The following is a 24473-nucleotide window of genomic DNA, read 5'->3' on the forward strand; positions in this document are numbered from 1 at the left end:
AAAAAGACCAAAATCTATCAGTAACTTAATATTTGTCTGACATATACAAACATCCAAAAAGAGAGCTAAAAACTTTTCCTTATACAAGACAGAGTATAAAGATTCCTGCAAGTCTTGTAGCCCTTCCATAATTTTATAGAATGTATTTATACCAATATTCTCACGCATAGGCTTGACCCAAAATATGGAGCCAAGTTCACTTGGTACATGTATGAGTAATATTCTTCATCTGTAGCTGGGAAAACTCAAGCTTTCAACATATTGACTATTATCCAAAGTAAGCCAGTAGCAGAACCCGATAAAACTTAGACTCTATTCTTTATATCTCATTTGTGCTTACTATACAAGATTCCCACCACCCAGAATTTTTCTCAAGTAAACCATGATAAACTTGACATTATCTACATTCAAGCTCATACAGCTTAATGGGACTCTTTTAAATCCTATGCTTATCAGCTACTTATTTATAGTATGAATGAGAACCATTTCTTTCTGCTCACATTTGAAGTTCTCAAAGATATACACTCTGGATAAGAGAATATATTAATTATTATTAGACATAAGGAATATTAAACTAGCTAAATTCTATCCAGACTAAATGGCAAATATCTATGAAAGGGACTTAAGTCTATAAGTCAACTAGCATTTCTTAAGGGTCTACTCGGTACTAGAGACTGTGCTAAGCCCTGAGGAAATAAAAAAAAGCCAAAAGCAGCTCCTGAATACACTCAAGGAGCTCATACTCCAAAGAGGAAAACAATATGAAAACAACTCTGGGTAAACAAGCAATATATCATCATATAAATTATAGATTAGGAATAGGAGGAGGTCACTTGAATTAAGAATGGGAAAAATTTCCTGTAGCAGTTAGGATTTGAGTTAGGTATTGGAGGAAGCCTAGAGACAGAAATGAAAAGGATGAGAATTCTAGGCATGGAAGATAGTCAGTGAAAGTATACTGAATTTGGAGACAGAGGGAAAAAAACAACAATAACTAATATATGGGACCTGCCAATATACTATCTTGCTTTATAGTATAATGTAAAAAACTTAACACACCAACAAGGTAAGTGAGAAAAGAGACCTCTGTGTTCAAGTAGAATTTAAGTATCTCTCTCTATACCCTATTTGCCGTTTCCCTCCCACTAACATTGGGAAGTCAAAGCTTCCTTCCAATTTACAGTACAAAAAAATAGATGGAGTGGACTCATGAAAGTCAATCCCATGTTAGCCTTACTGCCTGTGCACTCACCTGCATGAACTGAAGAGAAGCTTCAAAGTCCTCCACTGGATACATTTTAATGCGAAAGAATTTCATACCCATTATTAAACTGATAATGCTTTGAACTACATATGGGCTCTGTTCTTTATGCCGGAGCTCTTTTAGTTCTGCCATAAATTTTTTCTTCACAGCAGGGAATCTGAAGGTAAAAGACACATGCGTTTGGTCAAGTCCAGATAGGAAAATCACTTTCATGCAGACCTCCCTCAGAATATCTAAGGGAGAAAGAGTTCAAGCAATACCAGGATTTGGTGAAAAATCCAATTTTCCTTTGCCTTTTATTGTACTATATTTAAGCTAACCAGCAGATGAAACATGTATGTTATCTATACTCTTTCTAAATAGCTAGGTTTTTGTTTGTAGGGTGAGTGTGAAATAAAGCACTGTTTATTTGAGTGAAGTTAGTCTTGGATGTCAAAGTACTAGAACTTCAGGGCTGTAAGAGTGTAAGAAATGCTATAGTGGGCCAGACTCATGTATCTTTACTATTGTTTCACTATCACTGTAATCTGCAGTGGATTATAAGTTCTTCCATTGAAATATTAAGCTTTTGGGGGGGTCAAGGACTGTTTCATTTTGATCTTAGTATCCTCAGTGCGCCTAGAACAACTATATGGGAAGCAATTAGGAAATGTTCATTGATTAACTAATTGACTACAGTAAACAGGGTACATACATACCTGAAGAATTTTGTTGCCACTATCAAAGATTATTGCTATCTAAAATTGCAAAATTTGAATTTTTAAAAAACATGTAATCTATTGATTGCTAAAGAATATATTTTCAAATTATAGGAAAATCTTATAATTGAAAAAATCTAATCAACAATTATTTATAAAATGACTATTATTCTGGAATACTAGAATTAGAGGGATTTCTGAGAGGTTTTAAAGAGGTAATCAGGAAGAATTTATGTAACTTCTCTTAATTTGTAGCTGATATATGTGTATCTTTCATTAATAAAATACATATTCAAAAAGGATACAATTATGAACATTAGTTCATAAGCTCAAAGGCTTAAGCTACATCCTTAATTTATTATTTGATATCATGGACGAAATCAAAATTTTGAAATGACCCATGATGAGATTTTTTACTTATGTAATCTTTGTGAGCATATACCAGGAAGAAGCATGACAGCAGGCTGAGCTGCCTTTGGGAAACTGCCCAGGGTTCTGAAGAACTCCAAGGTTGCTCCAATGTACAAAGGCTTATTATTATTATTATTTTTGGCAACACAAACATCTAACTAAAATGCTCAAATTGCTGCAAATCTTGTGATACCATAATCTCTGAGGTAGAGGTTCTTAACTTTATATGTGTCATGAACCATTTAGTGATTTGGTGAATGCTGTGATCCCTTATTAGAATTTGTATTTTTAATGCAAAGATAAAATAACTAGAATTACAAATACAGTGATCAAAATTAGTTTAAAAAATCAAGTTTATGGAAAGCTGATTAAGATCATGTGTTCTAAGGAATCATAATTGTGAGAAACCCAAGGATAATGTATTTTGGGCACAAGAAAGCTACAGCATATTTCTAATAAGGAGCTATGTACAAGGAATAGCATAAGGATATTCCTGAGGAAATGCAGAATTGGAAAATAAGTGAGCTTATCATCTATTGATAACAATCACTAGTATTCATATACTGCCTTAAGGCTAAAATTTACCTTATCCTTATAATAACTCTGGGAGGTAAGTTTTTTATTAATTTTCCCTATTTTATAGTTGAGGAAACTGAGGCACAGAGAGGTTATATAACTTGTCCAGGATTGTTTATCTAGTGAATATCTGAGGCAGGATTCAAATTCTAGTCTCTATGCATTGCACTATCTAACTACTTCATAGCTACTGAGAACAAGGCTAAATTTGTTTTGGATCTCAGATCCAAATTTGTTTTGGATCTTTTGATAAAAATAGTTTTATTTGGGTTTCTAAGCCAGTCCACAAAAAGATGCATAACGTGGCTGAGCTATGCTGTAAACAGAACAGAAATATAGAACATAAACACAACGTATGGTAGTGTATCTTTGGAGAAATGCATTCAGAATGCTATCTTGAGGGGTAAGGACTATTCCCTGGTACTCCCACAATGCATAGAGACTTCAACTACATCCTCTAAGATGTCAGGGGTAGGGGAATCACATCAGATATGAAGACATGGAACAACCACAATCATAATGAAAAGAATGAATGCCAGATTCATGAGATCCCAGATCCATGGCATTTGGGAGATTGAATAGTATTCCTTTGAATCCTGACTCACTATTATTAATACTGTCTTCCTGATGACAGATGGATAAAAAGCTCTGAAACTCTATGATCTCAGAGAAATTAAAATGCAGCCAATCCAAAAGATAATGGAACGTCTCAGAGTATAGATAAGGAACTAGCAGAATATTACTAAGGATGGTGATGGGTATGAGAGGTCATATTAAAATATAGTCAAGGATGTGTATGATTGGAAAAACAGTTGGTGGTCATGTGGTAAGAATAGGATACAAAGTGTGAGTAGCTTCAGTGCTCCCTCCTTCCATATCCCTGAGATATAAAAAGAACCAGTTAAGTATCCAGGCTATTGGATTCCTTTATGGAGTACAAATGGAAGGACATGACACCACAAAGATGAGAAGGCAGAGAAGAGTTGTGAACTATACTGATGGAGAACATTCACAGCAATAAGAGTAAAGATCCATCAAAGTATGGCAGAATTCAAAAAATATTTCAATGAGAATTAAAACATCTAGTTATTTAGTTTTGGGGAAAAAAGATGAAAAAGCAGGTAGATGAAGAATGAAATATTTAGTAAAATATTTCTAGTTTTTTTTAAATCTTGATATGAAAATTGACTTAATTTTTACTTAAAGTATATATATGCTTCTGTCTAAAAAATGGTAATCCTTGAAGAATAATATCCATAATATCATAAATTTATTATTTTAGGTTTAAAAAAAACCTGCAACAAAACTGGCCCTGTACTTTCATTAGCATCAGGAACTACTGATAAAGTTAACTCCTACATGTTCTGTGACAGAAAGTCTTAAAAACTGGCTAGGGCACTGAGAGGCTAATTGATTTCTCTAGAGTCAAAAAATAGTATGTATCAAAGATTTCCCTGACTCAGTGACCAACTCTCTATGGATATACCTCACTGCTTCCTATTACATTACAAACATATTTTCTACTACATTATAATTGAAAATAAATTTAAACATCTTTTTCAGTTGTTCCAACACAGTGCTCCAACATCATTTTCACATGTCTATGATTAACCTATTTATAGGGGTACAATTCATTTCCCAAGATCTTTCCAAGGATTTGTTCGATTCTCTTGAAGAAATGAAAACCATATTCAGTTTTCTGTTGCAACCCTAAAACCAATATGAATGAAGGACAATGCTTCTTTGAAATTTATAAAATATAGTAAGAAGGCAAACTCTATGTTGTGAAATATCTATTTAATTCATATCAAACAATAGCATACTTTTAAAATCAGAGAGCTTCAGGACAAGTGATCTGAATCACGATTTAAATGGATTTGATGCAAATTCAAGCACATCACTTTTAATCAAAGTCTATAGTTACCTAATCTCAATGTAAATGGCTTTTAAAAGCTTAACCCATTCTTCAAATTACACTCAAAGATAATTTTTCTGAGGTAACATTATCATCATTAAAATGACAAGATGCTGCTAAAATATATAATCCTTATAATAACTAAAGTTTAAGAGAAAAAAAAAACCCTATAACATCCTAGAACCTCTTTACTATAGGAAAAATGATAAACGTACCATGGAAATAACCTTATTTAGGAGAGAGTGTAACTGCAATGTCCCTAGTTATCCCCGGTTAGTTTTTCCATCAGATAAATATGTTATTCTGGAAAATTATCAAACGAACACTGAAGCTGATTTTACTAGAGAGAAGAAAGAAAAGCACTAATTCTTGAAAAGTCACTGCTTTAACTGATTTAAGGGCGACTTTGCTAATCTTTAATAAATGTTAATTATTTGACCAGTGGAGAGAATATCAGTTCTTTCAAGCAATTTAAGTATGAGACTATTCTAAGTCAGAAGTTTCTAAAGGTTATGCAAATGACTGTGAAGATCTTAAAACATCTCCTAAATGTGAATGATTCATGAACTACTAATTACAAATAGAACTGGACTTAATGCTTGCACCATGGTGAATCATTAGAAATCTAGAATTCAAAGAAAAAGAAAAAAAAGAAAAAAAAAGAAAAATGGAAAAAAAAAATCTAGAGTCTAAAGGCAACACAGAGGCGCCTAGAACAGGTTCCTCATTTAATAGATACAGAACTGTGGTCCAATCAAAGGACTCGTCACATTGGTAATGTTGGAAGAGATTTGAATCCAAGTTTTTTGATTTCATAGCCACCATTTTTTCTACTGCCTCCCTAGGGCTACCAAGTACTAGTGGCAATAGACCTGATCGATATGGTATTTCTATGTTCTATTGATAACTATTATTAATCAACTATAATTTTTTTTCTTAATTCACAGAATCATAGGGTTAGAACAAACCTTAAAGATAGTACATTGGATAGAATTTTTCTGGACATGAAGTCAGGAAGAACTGAATTTAAATCCTACTTCATAAACTTACTAGCTGTGTGTCTTTATGCAAGTCACTTATTCTCTCTTATTCTATTTTATCATCTGCAAGATGAGGATGGTTCAATGGATAGAGTGCTGGGCCTGAAGACAGGGAAGGTTTGCCTTAATCCACTCTAGAAGGAAATGCCAAACTACTTTAGTATTTTCTTTGCCATGAAAACCCCATGGACAGTGTGATATGGTCCAAAAGGTTATGAAGAATCGGACTCAACTAAACAACTGAACAAGAATAAAACCACCAAAATGAGGGCTAATCTCTTAAGAGTTGATTTGAGGATCAAATGAGATAATCTGCAATAATGTGCTCTGCAAACCTTAAATCACTATGTAAATTCTAGCTCTTATTATCAACTATTATCATTTAGTCCAAATTCCTCTTGCCATTACTGCTGAAAGACTGGTCTGCTCCTAGTTTAGCCTGACTTGGCCCACACCCACAATCAATTTGAAAGCAAAATACCTCTGGGAGGCCTTCCTACAGTAACTGATACTCATGGTACATAATCCATCAAAACAAAGGAAAATGGAAGTGGTTTCTTTAACTTTGCTACTTAACACCTAATGTAAATATAACATAAAATTATTCTGGGGCTGTTGCAAAGAAGTTATAGAGTTTTGTGAAATGAAAGAATTGACACTTTAGCAAAAAGAAAATAGCAACTTTTCATTTATTCAGAATTTGGGGATAATGAAGTACTCTACTAAAGCAAAACATTTTCTAAATAACAACTTTCAATCTTCAATGCTTTAAAAAAGTTGTAACCCATTTTGAATAGAAATATATCTAAACAGACATATATCTAAACCTCAACCTCCTTCAATTAAACTGATTCAATCTTTTCTTGAGGACTTTAGGGCCATCATTATGAATATTAATTATACAAAGGTAACATGATGTGGTACAAAGAATAACAGACTGTAAATCTGAAGAGTTGGGAGTTTCTTTCCAGCTGTGTGACCTGGAACAACAACCTTGATGAGCTTAAGGGCCCATAGTCTTGATGACTTTATTCTAAATGATTAAAAACCCTTTTTGGGATTGTTTTTTGCCAGTTTCAGGCCATGTAGATAGTAATGGTCACTAGAAAAATGATCTCAGGAAAAGAAATAATGTAGACTAGTAGAGAGAGAGAATTAGATTTGGAACCAGGAAGCCCAAGCTTTATGCCCCATTTGACAAATATTAGCTACATGAATTATGGTAAATTATTTAACTTCTCAGTTAAAGACTAAGACTATAAGTTATAGAGTAGATGATGACCTTCATTGGTATCTCCTCACTGCCACTTCCTGCACCAAGGATTTTACAGAGCCAGGTCCCATGTTTAGTTAAACACGGTGAACTTAAAGACATCAAAGGCTTGCATGACTGATCCAATGAAAGGAAGGAGTTAAGAGACAAGAGAGTAGGAGGTGACATGATTTCCACAAGTATAATATTGCTAATAGACTAATGTTATTCAATTCCAGTTTCCTACACAGAGCTACAGGGTCTGATAAATTTAGCTATGAGAACTTCCCCCTGAGTTGTTTCCATGACAGAATCTGGGACATTTTTAGCTCAACTGAAATAAGTAGAGAGCAATACATAGTAATGGAGCATGTTAAAATGAATTCTTTCATACTTTATAAAACTATTACCCACAGAACAAGAAAAAACAAACATTTGAAATATTATAAACTTTTTGGGAACCATGCTGGGCTGAGATAATCCTACTTGTGTTAAAAAAAGTTTAGTTTTCTCATCCAGGGGATTGAAATCTATGGTCCAGAGTGAAGATCTGGCCCATCAAACAAGTCATTAGACGTTAATTAGGTGGATAATGTGTAATGTGTGTGCTAAGAACTAGGCCAGACAACTGGATGAAAAAGAGATAAAGGGTCATGTGTGAGGGCAGAAAGAAGATTAGTTTAATTGGATAACAGCACACAAAGGGGAGTAACATACAATGAGAACGGAAAGCTAGGTTCAAGCTTGGTTGTGAAGGGCTTTGGAACCAAACAGAGGCATTTATATTTTATCCTAGAGAAAACAGGAGGCCACTAGAGTTGATTAGGTGGAGAGGGCACTGGAACTGAAGTCAGAAAGATCTGAGTTGAAATTGGACCTCAGACACTTAGTTGGTCTCTGACCCTGGGCAAGTCACTTAATCCTGTCTGCCTCAGTTTCCTCATCTGTAAAGTGATTTGGAGAAGGAAATGGCAAACCACTCCCATATCTTTTCTAAGAAAACCCCAAACAGGGTTACAAATAGTTGTACTGAACAACAACCATAACAAGAATTGATTGAGTTTGGGAGTCATGTGGTCAGATCTCCACTTAAAAAAATTTCTTTGACAGCTAGGGATTGTATGCATTGGAATGGGAGAGGGACTAGATAGTTTTAGCAATATTCTAGGTGAGAGGTGATGTGGTGGCTGTGTGAGTAGAAAAATGAGATTGGAATTAAAATAGAAATAGCAACATTTGGTGATTGATTAAGTTGTGATCAGATGTGGCATAAGGGAAAGAAAAGAATATGGCTACTGGGCCATCCTATAAATCTGGGAGGCTTGGACAATGGTGGTGACTATCAGGAAGAGGAGAATTTGGAAGAGGACTGGGTTTAGAGAGGAAATATAATGAGCTCAGTTTTGGATAGATTGAGTTTGAGAAGTCTTTGGGAGATGTTACAAACTGGTCAGTTTGAGATATCCAATAGTAGTTAATGATTTGTGACTGAAGCTCAGGGGAGAGTGTAGGGCTCAATTTACCAGTTTGTAAGTCATCTGCAGAGAGGTGATAATTAAACTTATGGGACCTGATAAAGTTCTAAGATAGAGTGTGTAGAAAGAAGCAGAGAAGGTTCAAGACAGAACCTTGTGAATATGCACTGCTAGTAGGCATTAAGAAAAGCTAGCAGAGAAGATGGAGAGGGGAAGGCAAGAAAGATAAAAAAACGCTAGTTTTTTTTTGTGTCTCTTGTGTGTGTGTATAAATATGTGTATGGATATATATATGCATATATACATATACATATAATATATATGTATTTTCTACTTACATGTAAAACCAATTTTTTATTTATTTTTGAAACTTTGAGTTCCAGATTCTCTCCCTTCCTATATCCCACTTCCCCACATTGAGAAGGCCCATGTGAAATTATAATGCTAGCTTTTAATGGAAAAGGCTAATGATACTCTGCTCTCCCTCTTCAAGAACTGAGAATCACACACGCATAAAACACACCCTCATCTCCTCAACACATTCTAGAAGGACTAGAAGGTATATTTACTCACTTAGCTTGGGCCAGCACCCCAATTACTTCTGCATAGAGGTCTGCAACGATGTGCATATTTCCAGTGTTAGGACCAAGATACCTAGCAAGATAGAATGAGGTGATATAAGAAGCATTGGTGACCTAAAAAGAATAAATGATTTCATTTTAAGCAGTCTACTTATGCGGTGTCCTTACTTACCCTTCCTTGTATTTAAAGTGCTTGAAGGCCAAGTTAATAACCTCATGGATCAAACTGTCTATTACAGGATGAAGTGGAATCTGAAAATACAAGAATAATCTTTCAACTGACAAGGGAATACTAAATATTAACTTGCTCACAATGCAAATCATAATTCTGTATATGGCCTTTAGCAATATAATTTACCAAGAACACCAAAACTGTTAACATGAACTAGTAGTTATTAGTTGGGAAAACACCAAAGGCTAATTTCTATTACCATATTATATAATGTAAATTCAGTAGAGAATATACTGCAAAATTGAAATGTCATCTACCAAAATTTATAACAGATATCTTATTTCAATTCAGAAAATATGAATAATACAGTACATAGAGATATTATTGGTTTTTAAATTGGATTTGGAATTTACTGACAATTTAATAGCCTGAGAGCTTTTAATGCCAACCAGACTCAGAAATAACAAACTTTATGTTAGAGCAAATATGAAAACAGTAACATACCTGCTTCAAAACTTCTATTAACACTAAAGAAAAAATAAAATCAATGGCCAGATCTCTTCTTTCCATTAAATAATCTCGTTGCTGTTCATCACTATAAAAATAAAAATATGGCAGTAAGTGGGAGTAATGTTTTCTGTTAAAGTTCCTGTTATGAGATCCAGTACAATCCATTAAAAAGCTAGAAATCACAATAATCCACCCATAAGTTAAACATATTGCTCAACTATTGTTACAATGGTGAACTTTCCAAGTAACTTAACCTCTTTGGGCACACATTTTCTCATTTGTAAAATGAATGGATTGGTCTAGACATATGTTCATATATTACAACCTTCCTTGGGATATTTTTTAACATATATAATCACTCATGGAAGGTCCTTAGGTTAGAAGAAACAAAATGGCTTAAATTTGCTGAGAAGTGGGGTGAGGAGGAGGAGGAAGTGGAGAATTAAAGTGCCCTCTCTGTAACACTTAAATCTCCCTTTTTCTGCTCTTTTTTCACAAACTAACAGGAATTCTAGTTTGAGATTTCCCAATTTGTTAGACATAAGGAAAATATGGAGAAGGACCAAATGCGGGCAACTAATGATTAAGAGAAGGACAAAATAAGATTTATGAGGGGAAAGAAATGAAAGAAATTGGGATTATTTGATAGAAGTTTCTTAAATGTACTTTACATTCCAAATACAAATATTTTGAACAGATGATATTTAAATGAGACATAGGGGAAAATTTCTTTGCTTAGTCAATTTGATATATAATAGAATGAGTTAGTTAGTAAAGGAAGTTGTGACATTGTCTTCCAAGGAGAAATGTTTTAGTAGTTTGAGTCTCCTCATTTAGAAGACCATAGCTTAACTCCAAGTACCGCCTAGAAAAAAGGAAATGGACACAAATGACTCAGGAATCCTCTCTCATCCTGCGATCTATTTAGGGAATTGTTGTGCTGGAAAATGCTGCTATAAGTTGGCGGGGGGAAGAGGGGGGAAGCTAGATGGGAGGGAAAGCAGCATTAAAGAATGGAAGTTAAGTATATATTTTGTATTTTGGAGTAAGGAAAAAGGAAAAAGTGTCTGGAGGACAGACAGTTAGGGATGAAAAGGGATAAAGGAGACAAAAGATAATACAAAAAATGTTATCAACAGAGTCAGAAGACCAGGATTCAAGTCTTGGTCCCATTGTTGATATAGGCTATATGATTTTTAGATAAGTCATTAAAGCTCTTTGAGACTTGTACACTCGTTTCTAGAGAAGTGTGAGCCTATGAACTGTCATGGAAGGGAATGAATGTAGCAGGGGGATAGAAGATTTAAATGCAATCCCTTAAAAGGAGACTTCAAAAGATGTCATAAGGTCCTTTTACCAACAATAAAAACTGACTTTGTATAGAGCCAGACCTGTTGAATTCTTGGTGAGGAAACTCACTTTACTGATATGGATCAGCAAATCACTTGAAACAGCCAATACTCAGAGTCAATAAACATTTATTAAAGTAACTACCTCAATTTCAGTTTTTCAGAGACAGTATAGGATCCTGTGACTTGTCTGAGAGTCACTGCAGAAATATTGTTTTAAAAGGTGTTAGGCTGTCTCTCACATAAACTGACATTTATACACAATTTCTTTCTCTAAGAGGACTTATACATTGCTTCCAAGTTTGTAAAGTGAAATTGATGACCAATGATATTTATGCTTTCCAGTACAAAATTTTAGTCAAATACCTTTCAAATAAAGGGCTTGGTTTGATTATGGTTTTGAGGTCTAACTGTCAGTTACAACATTATTTTGGCACATGAAAATGTTGAGATCATACTTATCTTGGGAAATTGTAACTTAAACTACACCCCTCACATTTGCCTAATTTCAGTTTCTCTTATATTTCTCTAAATTCCTTTCTTTCATTTCTTCTAGTAAAAAAAGTTCACATTATTGTTAGCTAGATGAAACCCTAGAGACCTATGATTTTCCAGCTTTCTCTCAACCATAAATATTCTTCTTCTTCTTGTACTGTCAAATACTAAATGTGAAATGCTACTAAAATCCAGTTCCAGAGCTTTAATTCTGGACTGTATCTCAGCATTAACTCTGATCTCTTAAAAATGATCAGGAATACAATTAAAAGGGAAACATCACTGTGAATTCAGGGAGAAATGATTACTTTATTTTCCATTTTAAATGAATTCATGAAATATTCATAAAGTTTTAGCAATTAATTATTCACAAATGAGGTTAGAAGAAACTTCAAATTCCATTAGTCCAACCCCCAGACTATAATAATCTGAACTTTATGAAAGCCTCACTAATTCAAAATAATTGTGGGGGAATGACTATGTTGAATGAATAAGATATCTGAATTATATTATATTCCAATAGAAATAATTTTAAATAGTATAATAATTTGAGGAAATAATATCAAGTAAAGGCCTATTTTAGTGAATGGGTAAATTAATTTTAATAAACATAACATATTTTTAAAAACAGTATTTTCAGTGATGCTATATAGCTGCCAATGATTGAATACCAAAGTCTCTGAAGATTTTAAGTTGAGAGTCACCAAAGAGGCATTAGATAGGTACATGTGGGTATGAGTAAACTACTCTTTATCTCTAACAAAGAACAATATATGGGAAGTAGAATAAAGGATGTTACCAGGGTTATGTCTGACTCAAAAAGGTTAGCTAGTTTTTGAAAAAAGCAAGGAATCACCAATAGGTAGCTTGCATGTTCCTCTGGGATGCTTGTAATGTGAGGAAAGTTAGAAGGCCATCTGTGAAAGATATGTAGGAATATATGGGCAAGGATCAGTCAATCAATAAACATTTATTAAGTATCAACTATGTGCCAGACACAATACTAAGCACTGGGGACAAAAAAGAGGCAAAAGACAAGGAGTCTGCAGTCTGGGGTAGGAGTTGGGGGGGCAATAATAAACAAACCAATATCTTCAAACAAGTCATATACAAGATAAATAGGAAATAATTAACAGAGAAAATACTAGAATTAAGAGGAGATAGTAAAGATTTTCTGTTGAAGCTACAGAATTATATTCTAGAAGTAGACATGGATGGCTTGCTATTTATAGCCTTATTAAAGATAAAATCAATAAGATCACAGATTCCTCCAAAAATCAAAGTAATTCCTATAGCAATGGCTGGCATATAAATAAAACTAATGATATCTAACTAAAATGTTTTCTTACAAGTATTTTAAAATTTGCCTTCAATCTTTTTTACATTATCAGCACAAATGTAGTCTTGGGAGAATAGTGATAATACACAGTGATAAATAACACCCCTTCACTTCCACTTTCTCTATGCAGGCAGTTTCTGCGAATAAATACCACATTCCTAGAGATTACATGTGAAGGCAGAGTATCATAAAACAAAACTCTGGAGCTAGACCGGGTGTTGTATTCTTCTGTTTTGTCATTTTCCATGTCATCCCTGGACATTATCAAGTGAGAAATGAGGTATCAGTGTTTATTATAGTGTTGACTAAGCAGAGTGTTGGAATGTGAAGGGATAAAAAGTGGATCATGCTTCCTATTCTCCTCAGTCTTCTTTTTTTAATACTTTCTCTGAAAAGTTATAGCTACTTATCCAAGATTTAAAGAGTACTCCATTCCAAAGCTCTCCACCTGGCTATGCAAACTTTAAATCAAGTTAGGTATTTGTCACAGGTGGGTGAACACTTATCTCTGAAACTGGCTTGCACAAATTATAAGTCACATTACAAATAATTGCTATCTAATCATAACTGGGCTGTCTGCACTACACACATTTGCTGGATAATATCAAGTAGGATTCTAGCACGTCGATTCTCTTTATATCTCTGCTTATAATTGTCCCAAATCTCTTCACTGTTCCAACTTTCAATATCCCCTCAGAAAGGTATAATGGTACAATAAAAATAGTGCTGTAAGTGGATCAAAGATTCTGGGTTTAAATCTTGGCAGTGACATTCATCACCTCAAAGACTTTGGACAGTTTCTTAATCTCTTTGTGTTTCAGTTTTCTGAGTCTCAATTTCCTTGTCTGTTAAATGAGAAAATTGAATAAGATAAACTTCGGAGGGTCCTTGTCAATTCCAAACCTACAATATGTGGCTATTTTTTTTTTATTGAGAAGCAGATGATTGTTCATAGTTGATCATTATTACAATATTGCTTTTATTGTATACAATATTCTTCTAGTTCTGCTTACTTCACTTTACATCATTTGATGTCTTCCCAGGTTTTTCTGAAACCATCCTGCTTATCATTTCTTATAGTGCAATCATATTCCATCACAACCATATGTCACAACTTGTTCAACCATTCCTCAATTTCTAAGTATTCCTTCAATTATGCCACCACAAAAAGAGATGCTATGAACATTTTTTACATATACATATTTCCCCCTTTTTTTCTCTCTGATCTGTTTAGGATATAGACGTAGTAGTGACATTGCTGGATCAAAGGTTATGCAGTTTTGTAGCCCTTTGGGCATTGTTCAGTTCATAACTCTATCAACAGTGCATCAATGTCCCAATTTTTCTACATGTTCAATAACATTTGCCTTTTTCCCCTTTTCTCTTATATTAGACAATCTTACCTCAGAACTACTTTAATTTGTATTTTTCTAATCAATAGTGGCTTAAAACTAATCTGTCTGACTATGGATTGCTTTGATATCTTCTGTAAACTGTGTATTCATATTTTTTGACCATTTATCAATTTGGGAATGACTCATATTTTTACAAATTTAACTCAATTTTGTTATATATTTGAGAAATAAGGTCCTTATCAGAGAAACTTGCTGCAAAAATATTTTCCCAGTCTCCTGTTTTCCTTCAATATTGGCTGCATTGATTTTTGTTAGATTTTGTTAAAAATATTTTCCCAGTCTCCTGTTTTCCTTTAATATTGGCTGCATTGATTTGTTTTGCCCTTTTTAATTTATTGTAATCAAAACAATTCATTTTATTTTCTGTAGTCTTCATTCTTTTTTGCTTAGTCATAATTTTTTTCTTTATCCATAGATCTGACAAGTAAAAATTTCCATACTCCCCTAATTTGCTTATGATATTGCTCTTTATGTCTAAGTCATGTATATATTTTGATTGTATCTTGGTATGGTGTGAGATGTTAGTTTATACCTAATTTCTGCCAAATTGCTTTCCAGTTTTCTCAGCAATTTTGATCAAAGAGTAAGTTTTTGTTCCTAAAGCTTGGATCTTTGGGTTTATCAAATACTATATTAAGATGGTTCTAGTGTTGTTGTTCCAAAATTTTCTAGTCATATCCTGGGAGTTAGTCTTTGCTCATATTTTCTTTTAAACTCCAACTATCCAGTCAGTTGTCAAGCACTATTGACAGTCTCTTACCACAATCACCTTATTCAAGATTTCACCTTTTCTTATTCAAATGATGGCAATAGTCTTTTAATGGGTTATTTTGTTACTTTAGCTTTTTCATTCTCAGTTTCACTACATATGAAATTTAGATGATAATAGTATTTCCCTCATAGAGTTGTTGTGAGATATGGAAAGCACTTTATGAACTTTAAGGCATATAATAACTATTCTTAATATTATTGTTATCATTATTATTATTACTTATGAAGGTCATCTTCCTTAACAGATCATAGCATCACAACTTAGCCAATGATTTTAGAGCGATCTTAACCTGGGGTTTATTCAAAAATTCATTTTGATAACTGTGTAATCATACTTATTTTATTTTTTGCATTAAAAAATTCTTTTGATAAGGGGTCCATAGGCTTCACCAGATCGCCAAAGGGAAATCTGATATAAAAAGGTTAGAACCCTTCTCTTAGAGAGTTGTTATGTTTAAAAAAAATCCATCAACCTAGTGATGAGTCTCCTTGTGTTTAGCTAGGCTGATCCTGAGGCAATAGAAATGCATTCCATCACTAAGCCCATACTTGAGACCATTCCAGCTTGGTGGGATCTGCCAAAGACTGAATTTTGCTGCCAAAGCTTTTGAGAACCCAGATTCATTTCTTACCCACTTCAATACATAAGAGGAGTTGCAGGTGCATTTCTAAAATACCACTTTTTATAAACACACACATTTTGGATTAATACCAGTAAATTCTATTTTCTATAACAGATACTTATTTTGAGATAAATTAAGTTGTATATGTTATATCTTCAACACTGTGACAGAGAGAACACTACATGGTTCATTTTTCAAGGCTGGGAGGAATAATTTTCAAACCTTCCAAAAGATATCTAAATACTTTGTCTTCAAAAAGCAGAGCCAAGACTAGATTTTAGGTCTCTAGTTCAATACTCTTTCTTCCCCATCATGATGAATTTCAAGATTTATTTGACAGATTACAGCAAAAGAATCATTAAACTGTATGGAAACTCTAAAATCACCTGTTCTATTCAGGACCAGAGCAGGAATATCCTCAATAACATTCCTAAAAAAGTTTGAAAGATTTCTGGAAGAACTCCAATAGGAGCAAACTACTTCCTGAGGACAGGCCAATAGAAAGGATATGGGTATTCAGTCAGATCTGATACATTTTACTTATATGGTCTTGGGGAAGTCACTTAATATCCTAATGGGCCTCAGTTCTCCCATATAAAAATGACGAGACTGAACCATATGACCTCTCAAGTCTCTTTTTCTATGACTTGGCAAACTACTGCAATTTTGGACAGCTCCAAATCTTAGCTTTATGAAGCATTTCCTAAGAGTAAGGCTACATTTACTTCCCTATAATTCTTAGTTTTGCCTTCTGAGGCCAAATAGAATAAGTCTATTTCATTTTTCACGTGAAAACCATTAAAATTTTTGAAGATTTTAATCTGTCCATTTCTATTGCCAGGGAAAATATCATTCCTTCTATGGCATTGTTTTAATTTCCATGATTATGCCTACTCTCTTTCTTTGGTACATCTTCCAATTTGATTTTCTTAAATGGTGGGAACCAGAATTGAAGTAAACTAGATCTGGATTAGTGCAAATAATGAATTCTGTTAAGTTTTTACATTATTGAAATTCATACAGCATCCCACAGAAGTGGGATGACTTTGTTTATTTTTCACAATCTTAATTTTGAATGGTATGAATTAGAATACTTATGACCATTTCATGGGATTCTTTTTTTTTTTTTTTTTTTTTACTAATCAGTATCTAGCAGTACTACAGAAGTGGTCTGATCTTAGAAAGGTCCTTTTGGAGTCTATGCTCCTAATCATGATGTTTTAATGTCTGATCTGTTATTTTGATTACTGTACCAGTGTTAAACACTGAGTCTTTTTAAAATTTATTTTCACAGGAATTACTATCAACCATGTCTTTCCCATCCTGTATTTAGGCAATTGGTTTTTTGAACCCTAGTGTATAATTTATATTCATCCTTAATGAGTTTCTTTTTAGTTAATTTGGTCTGTTATTTTAGCTTATTGAGATTCTTTTGGATACTGAGACTGTAATTCAGCATATACTAGCATATACCTTTTAAGTCCTGCTGTGATTTAATAAGCATGCTATCTATACCATTTGTCTTGGTTACTTTTAATGTTGAACAGAAAAGGGTCAAAAAAAGATCTTAGGATACTTTGCCAGGGAACCCACTCTATTCTTGAATCACTACTCTGTAAATATGGCTGTTCATTAGTTCCAACTTGAATGGGTTATAACCAGTCCATATTATTCCATCCTTCCAAAAAGAGAAATCTTTCAATATCTTCCTGAAATCCACATATATCGTATCATAATTTGACTAACATTGTAATCCTAGTGACGCTTGCTGGCCTACAGATTTCAGAATCTACCTTCTTTCCTCTTGAAGTATTGGGACAGCTATCCTGAAGCACCCCTTCTATTCTTCAGGGTTTTTTCCCCCCCAAGCATCAATTCAGGGATCCACATATTCCTCCAATGATTAGGAACATAGTTCATTTAGATCTGGTGATTTGAATTCTTTCAGTGAGTTGCAGTGTTCTTTTGTTCTTGAATTTCAATTTCTTCTATTTTTCTTAACTATTCCTGGTTCTCTATTTCCCAACCTGAAAAATCATTCTCCTTGATTAAGAAGAGAATCCAAATAAGTTTTGCCTAGTTCTATTCTCTCTTAGCTGTCCATTACTATCTACTCATAGAGTCTTTGAAATCTCTTTCTTTTGGTCTTTCTCTTTTCTCCAAAAGAGCTAACAAAGTCCATAGCATTTATAATAATTTTTCAACTATTCCTAGCCTTTAGGATTAGGGATTAAGGGCTGTACCAATTTTTCATATTTATCCCAAGTTGAGTTTCTTTTCTTTAATTTTCATTCCATTTCTTTTTGGCCTCTTTCATTTTCAATTTTAGGTCCCAGGATCGTCTTCTTCTTGTTTCTTTCCCATGCTTTGTGTATGAAAACTGAAAGAATGAATATAACTATTTCTTTCTTCTGGGACTTTAAATTCTGTGAATTGCTTAGTCTCTTAAATAAGTCTTCTCCTATGTCTTATTTGCTATTCTCTAGGGATGTTTGAGAGCTAATAGAAGTGTATAAGATATATGTGCCTGGGCAGGTATAGGAATTTCCCTCACCAATTTTGATTTATAAACACTGTTGATCAGAGATGTGAGTCTCTAGCCATATATATTGTCCTTGTCCCTCATTAATTTTATTCCCTATCCTCATAGCTATAGTCTGCTCTAGAAATCCATATGCCCTTCTCCAATATCATCTTTTAAACAAGCTGTTCACTTTCCAAGTATTCAGCAATAGCAGTTTCATACAGCAAGACTCTGTATAAACATAAAATAATTATTTAGGTTGTTTAATGTTAGTGTGCTGCATCTTTTAAAAGCAATTATCTGGTATATGAAAAGAATGTTTGGATGGTAGGGCAGAGGTAAGAGGTAGGTAGGTTTAATGGATGTATTTATTTTTTAAATAAATCAAAGTGTACAAGAATGTGAATTTTTATATAATGTAAATGTTTACAATATGCTGATCATTAGACAGAACAGATAAAAGACACAAACCTGGCATCAGAAAGCTATGATCAATATAAAAGGAGCATACATGGACAAATACTCCAATCAGATCAGTATTTTCTATCAGCTTTCACGATTTTCATTCTTCATCAATATTATTAAGCCCATTGTATTCATCTCCTGAACATAAAACTATGGTTTTCACAGCAAGAAAATATACCTACCTTTTGGATTTAGTGCTTGTCCTGGGTCTATATTCATGAGATTCATCCTCAATGCCATTTTGTCTCTTATACCAGTCAAACAACGTTCGCAGAATGGAAGGCAGGCAGTATTCTGAAAGGGAGCTCATTGAGCTTATTACCTACAGGAAGGAGGACAAACTGTTAGCTTAAATATTCTCATATTAACGGCCATCTATGCAGAAACACTTCATTTTAAAAAAAGCATATTCAAGTATATTTGTTGCATGATTTTCCTTTTTACCAATCATGTTCGTTTTATTTATGACTACATTCCTAAGAGCCCCAAACCATCAATATTAACAGATTCCCTTTATGTTCTAACAATTTTTTATTTCAATAATGCTAATTACTTTGATTCTAATAGCACTCATTCTAGAAATTAGACTTTAATTGCAAACAGATTATTCATGAACCCACCAAAACTTGTACTGGTAAAGTTCTCAACAAAAGAATAAACCTAACAATTGTTTATGCAAACTAAGTCTCCTTTATCTTGAAAGTCCCCCTTCAGTCAATGGTTTCAAAGATTTTTATTCAATTGAATTTATAGAGCATTTTTTATATGCTAGGCACTATGCTAAATCATGAGGATATGAAATCAAAGGGAATAAAGTTTCATAAATGCTTATATCCTGTTGGTGGAAAACAATACATACACAGACAAAATTAATACAAACTAACTTTTTTTGGGGGGTGGACACTAATAATTGAGGATTACCCAAGACTAACCTATATTCGGAAAACAAATGCCTTTTTTTCAATTTTAGTACCTTGCTAAGTGGCTCAGGTAAAATAAAGTTATCCATCAATCCACAAAGACATCTTAGGTACCTAATCTGAACCAGGCACTGGTGTATTTTAGTGAGGCTTATATTTCTGTTAAGGGTTGGAAATTCAGCAAAATAGTACCATCATACAGTACTGCAAAAACAACAAAACATAAGAACTTGTCTGATTCTAATTAGTACCATGTTCACCTAATATGATGATTCTTGTTCTTTAAGAGCTTAACTAACTGGTTTCACTCTAAAGTTTAGGCCTGGTTTGTGGTAATCCACAGCCTCTGCCCTTCCTTTCTCCCTGTTTTTTTTTTTTTTTCCTTCAAATTTACACTCTGTACTCTAGGACTAAAAGTACTAGAGAAGGATGTTTAAGCATGAAAGAAGAGAACTCAGTTTTAAAATTTAATAGGTGTCAAGAAGTAAGGAGCTTTGGTAGTAAAAATTTTACTGACTAGGAAAAAATTGCTCTAGACTGATTCCAGGGCATGGTCCAGAGGCTGGAAAACATGATTCCCTGTCTCATTAGGTTAGGAACACAAGCATGAATCTAAACTATTTTTGGTTTAGCTTTTTTCTCCTTCTCGATGATAATTTACCAAAGATAATCAGCAAAGAAATTAAACAACCTTTCTTTTTTTTTATTTTTATTTAATAACCTTTTATTTACAGGTTATATGCATGGATAACTTTACAGCGTTAACAATTGCCAAACCTCTTGTTCCAATTTTTCACCTCTTACCCCCCACCCCCTCCCCTAGATGGCAGGATGACCAGTAGATGTTAAATACATTAAAATATAAATTAGATACACAATAAGTATACATGACCAAAACATTATTTTGCTGTATAAAAAGAATCAGACTCTGAAATATTGTACAATTAGCTTGTGAAGGAAATCAAAAATGCAGGTGGGCATAAATATAGGGATTGGGAATTCAATGTAATGGTTTTTAGTTATCTCCCAAAGTTCTTTCTCTGGGCGTAGCTGGTTCAGTTCATTACTGCTCCATTGGAAATGATTTGGTTGATCTTGTTGCTGAGGATGGCCTGGTCCATCAGAACTGGTCATCATATAGCATTGTTGTTGAAGTATATAAGGATCTCCTGGTCCTGCTCATTTCACTCAGCATCAGTTCATATACGTCTCTCCAGGCCTTTCTGAAATCATCCTGTTGGTCATTTCTTACAGAACAGTAATATTCCATAATATTCATATACCACAATTTATTCAGCCATTCTCCAATTGATGGACATCCATTCAGTTTCCAGTTTCTAGCCACTACAAAAAGGGCTGCCACAAACATTCGTGCACATACAGGTCCCTTTCCCTTCTTTATAATCTCTTTGGGATATAAGCCCAGTAGTAACACTGCTGGATCAAAGGGTATGCACATAAACAACCTTTCTAACATTATATTATATAATTATATGTGATCATGATATAATATGATTTTGATAATATAATATATATGATTCTAATATAACATATATGTGTAATGTATATATACATTACACAGGACAAATTTACCCAAATGGAGAAAAAGCAACTCACCCTCTCTGATATTCATTTCTCTCATATTTAAAATTAGGTTTTTGGACTACATGACTTTCTACATCTAAGTCTGTGTTCCTATATGATCTTTGATGACTACCACTGATTTTACATCATCATATCTGCCAGTTCTTTTGGATGTAAATTGTCTGGACTTGTGACTTCAAACTCATCAAGGGCAACTAGGTGCTCATCTTCTCTACCTCCCTCTATATCATGGGCATCAAATATTTATCAATATCTAATTAACCATTTTTGTACTCTTCTTTCTCTCTAGAGATTATTCTTCCAAGGAAGAAGCAAATTGAGAGCTGAGCAGTTCCACTTTTTCCCCATTTAAGTATGAGATGTGGTAATCTACTTTATATTTCATCCCTGGCCAAGAACCTATGTTTGGGACCATAGTAAAAAAAATCCAAAACTCATTTTCATAAACTGTTTCTTTAATTTTAGATAGTTATATAAATTTTTATTAGCATTTAGTTATTATTATTGTTATTATCATTATCATCATCAATAAGTAATTCACTACCAGAAATTTGCTCTTTTCTTCTAAAACCTTTACTTTCAATAAGCAATAGTAATGAAAATATCATCTGTGTTCTTCAGGTCACCCACATTTTGCCCAAGAGTTCATAATATATTAGCAGAGTTTTATACATTTCTTATGGCAATATCATTTTATGTCCATGTGAATCACCAGACATGTTCAAATAGTAATCAAATTCTCCTTTATTTCAGAATACATGATCTGGGAAGACAGTAGGCCTCTTTATTGAAATACTGTCAACAAAAGGGATCCTTTACCTTGAATATATGAAAAATATTCTGCCATTTTGAAGTGCTTTTCTTACAAAAAGTACATCTTACAAACCATTCAAATTAATCCACAAATACTAACAAATATGAATCATGATCTCTATCCTTAAGAAATTTAAAATCAAATTGAGAAGATGGAACATGAAAACAGAGCTAATCACACATTATTATTAGTTATTAACAAGTATTAATCCGATAACAATGTTTTAAGTTAATAATAATAATAGCTAACATTTATATAGTTATATAAAATGAAAGAGACAATATTCAAGAATGAGTTTTGGATTATATAGGTATGCTAATAAAGTTTAAAAGAAGGAATATTATTTTGGGCTTGGGTTTTCACAGTTGGTTTTTGTGTTGCCAAACTATAACAAAGAACTCCAAAACAAAGTAGAAGTAAAGAACATTGTCAAGGAATTTCATGATAGAGTGATGAGGTGTGAATACCTGCTAATTAAAAAGGACAAAAAAAACTAAAAACAACTGTGAGAGAAACATGGAATATGGGCACTTACTCTGGGTAAAAATGGCTGCAGTGTCAAGTTTCACAGCATTTAATCTTTAATGATTAACAGGGGAACTTTAAAATGAAGAAGGGGGAAACAATGAACTCTAGAACTACTTTGGGACTATGGCCCAAATGTGCCTAGTTTGTGGATTCTGTTTTATCACTATGAGACAGAAGTGAGATCCTCACTGATAAGATTCTAATTTGGAACAGTAGGATAGTACACAGAGTTCAGAGGATGGGTCACTATAGGTAATTGCACTTGCATTGTTGGAAGAAACTCTTGAGTTAATGAGATCACAAACCCAACTTAGTATTCCTCCCAGAAGACAGGGGTAGGCATTATGGTTACATTTTAAAGAGAAAACAGAAGAAGAAGAAGAGCCAATGTGACTTGTTCAGATTATGAGAGCTGATGATTTTGATTCTTTTCATTATTATTTCTAATTGAACTTGTTGGGTCGTGTGTGTGTGTGTGTGTGTGTGTGTGTATGTGTGTGTGTTTGTATGCGTGTGTGTGTGCGTGTGTACACACACGTGCTATTTTGTGTGGTTTATTCCTTTCAATTTAGGTTCAGTATTCTTGCATCTTCTCCTATTCACATGAAGTATGAACAAAGTAAACATTGACTATATAGGAAATCCAATATTACTCTTTTTTATTAAGTAGCCTATTTCTGTTTGGTCACTTAAGTTTAAAATTTCCTAAAGAGCAGGATCTACTTATTCCCCACTTGTTTTTACAGAGTAACCACAGACATCTGAATATCTCAAACCAGCAGTAGTGCAAAATCACACAAAAAAATTTACTTAGGTATTTCCCAATTCATTTCCTCAGAAAATATTCACAATACATTTTTCAATAGAAACAATGTTAAAAACATTGTTGGTTTCCCAGGTCAACCCCCAAATATCTATTTATTTAATCAACAAAACACTTGAATATAATACTAATAGTATTATTTCAACTATGTCTACCACCTATAGCTTAATTTCTACTTGAAAATTCATTCTAAATTCCAATACATTCTAAGGCAGTATTTTCCTAATTCTGTATGGCATCAGGTCTCTTAGGAGCATTGTAGGGATGATAAGTTGCCTTAGGGATGAGATAGATTTCCCAGGGCACCAATATTAATGTCCTACACCTGTTCATCTGCATAGGTGAAATTACCTGTCTGGATAAATACTCCCCAGATGTTTTCAACTAACAAATAAAAGGCAGTTGATCCCATAGGGGGATGGGCCTTGGGTCTTGAATGCTTCCTCTGCTCTATATGTGAATGATTTTACAATAAAATATTCATGCATAAGCTAGGGTGTCTGTGTGGATGATTTAAAAAACTTTGTTGGGGTGGATTTATTAAAAAAAAAAAAACTAATGTAATGGCTTCTAGGTTCAAATAAACAGTAAAAAGGAAAAAGGCTAAGAATTATCCTAAAATCTTGCTCCTCCCCATCAAAAAGACTTTTCTGACAAGAGGAAACACTAATAAAAGGATGACAGCTACTGAACTCATCACTCCAAAAACAGAAGGAAATTACAATAGTAAGAGGATTTTGTGGAAAGATAAATTATTCCCCCCATTCCTAGTAGAACTTGGGTTGTGGGGATCAGTTAAAAAACCAAAAAGAAAAACAGCAACATGGTCCTCCTCATGTTTTGAAAGGTTTTGACAGAATTTTAAAATTTAAATCTATTTACCTACCTACTACCTTACCTACCTTTGT

General features: G+C 33.6%; 1 protein-coding gene across 8 annotated transcripts in view; it reads right to left on the reverse strand.

Annotated features, from left to right (window-relative positions):
• Window positions 1-24473, reverse strand: part of FRY (FRY microtubule binding protein) — a 470054-nt gene that overhangs the window by 162298 nt on the left and 283283 nt on the right. For all 8 annotated transcript variants that reach the window (XM_031960730.1, XM_031960734.1, XM_031960729.1 and 5 more), the window contains 5 exons: window positions 19058-19197; window positions 9889-9979; window positions 9385-9464; window positions 9205-9285; window positions 1253-1421 (listed from right to left, as the gene is read on the reverse strand). In XM_031960730.1, coding sequence (XP_031816590.1) covers window positions 1253-1421; window positions 9205-9285; window positions 9385-9464; window positions 9889-9979; window positions 19058-19197 — 561 coding nt within the window. The remainder of the gene's footprint in view (window positions 1-1252; window positions 1422-9204; window positions 9286-9384; window positions 9465-9888; window positions 9980-19057; window positions 19198-24473) is intronic.

Source organism: Sarcophilus harrisii, chromosome 3, assembly GCF_902635505.1.
Source record: "Sarcophilus harrisii chromosome 3, mSarHar1.11, whole genome shotgun sequence".
NCBI lineage: Eukaryota > Metazoa > Chordata > Mammalia > Dasyuromorphia > Dasyuridae > Sarcophilus > Sarcophilus harrisii.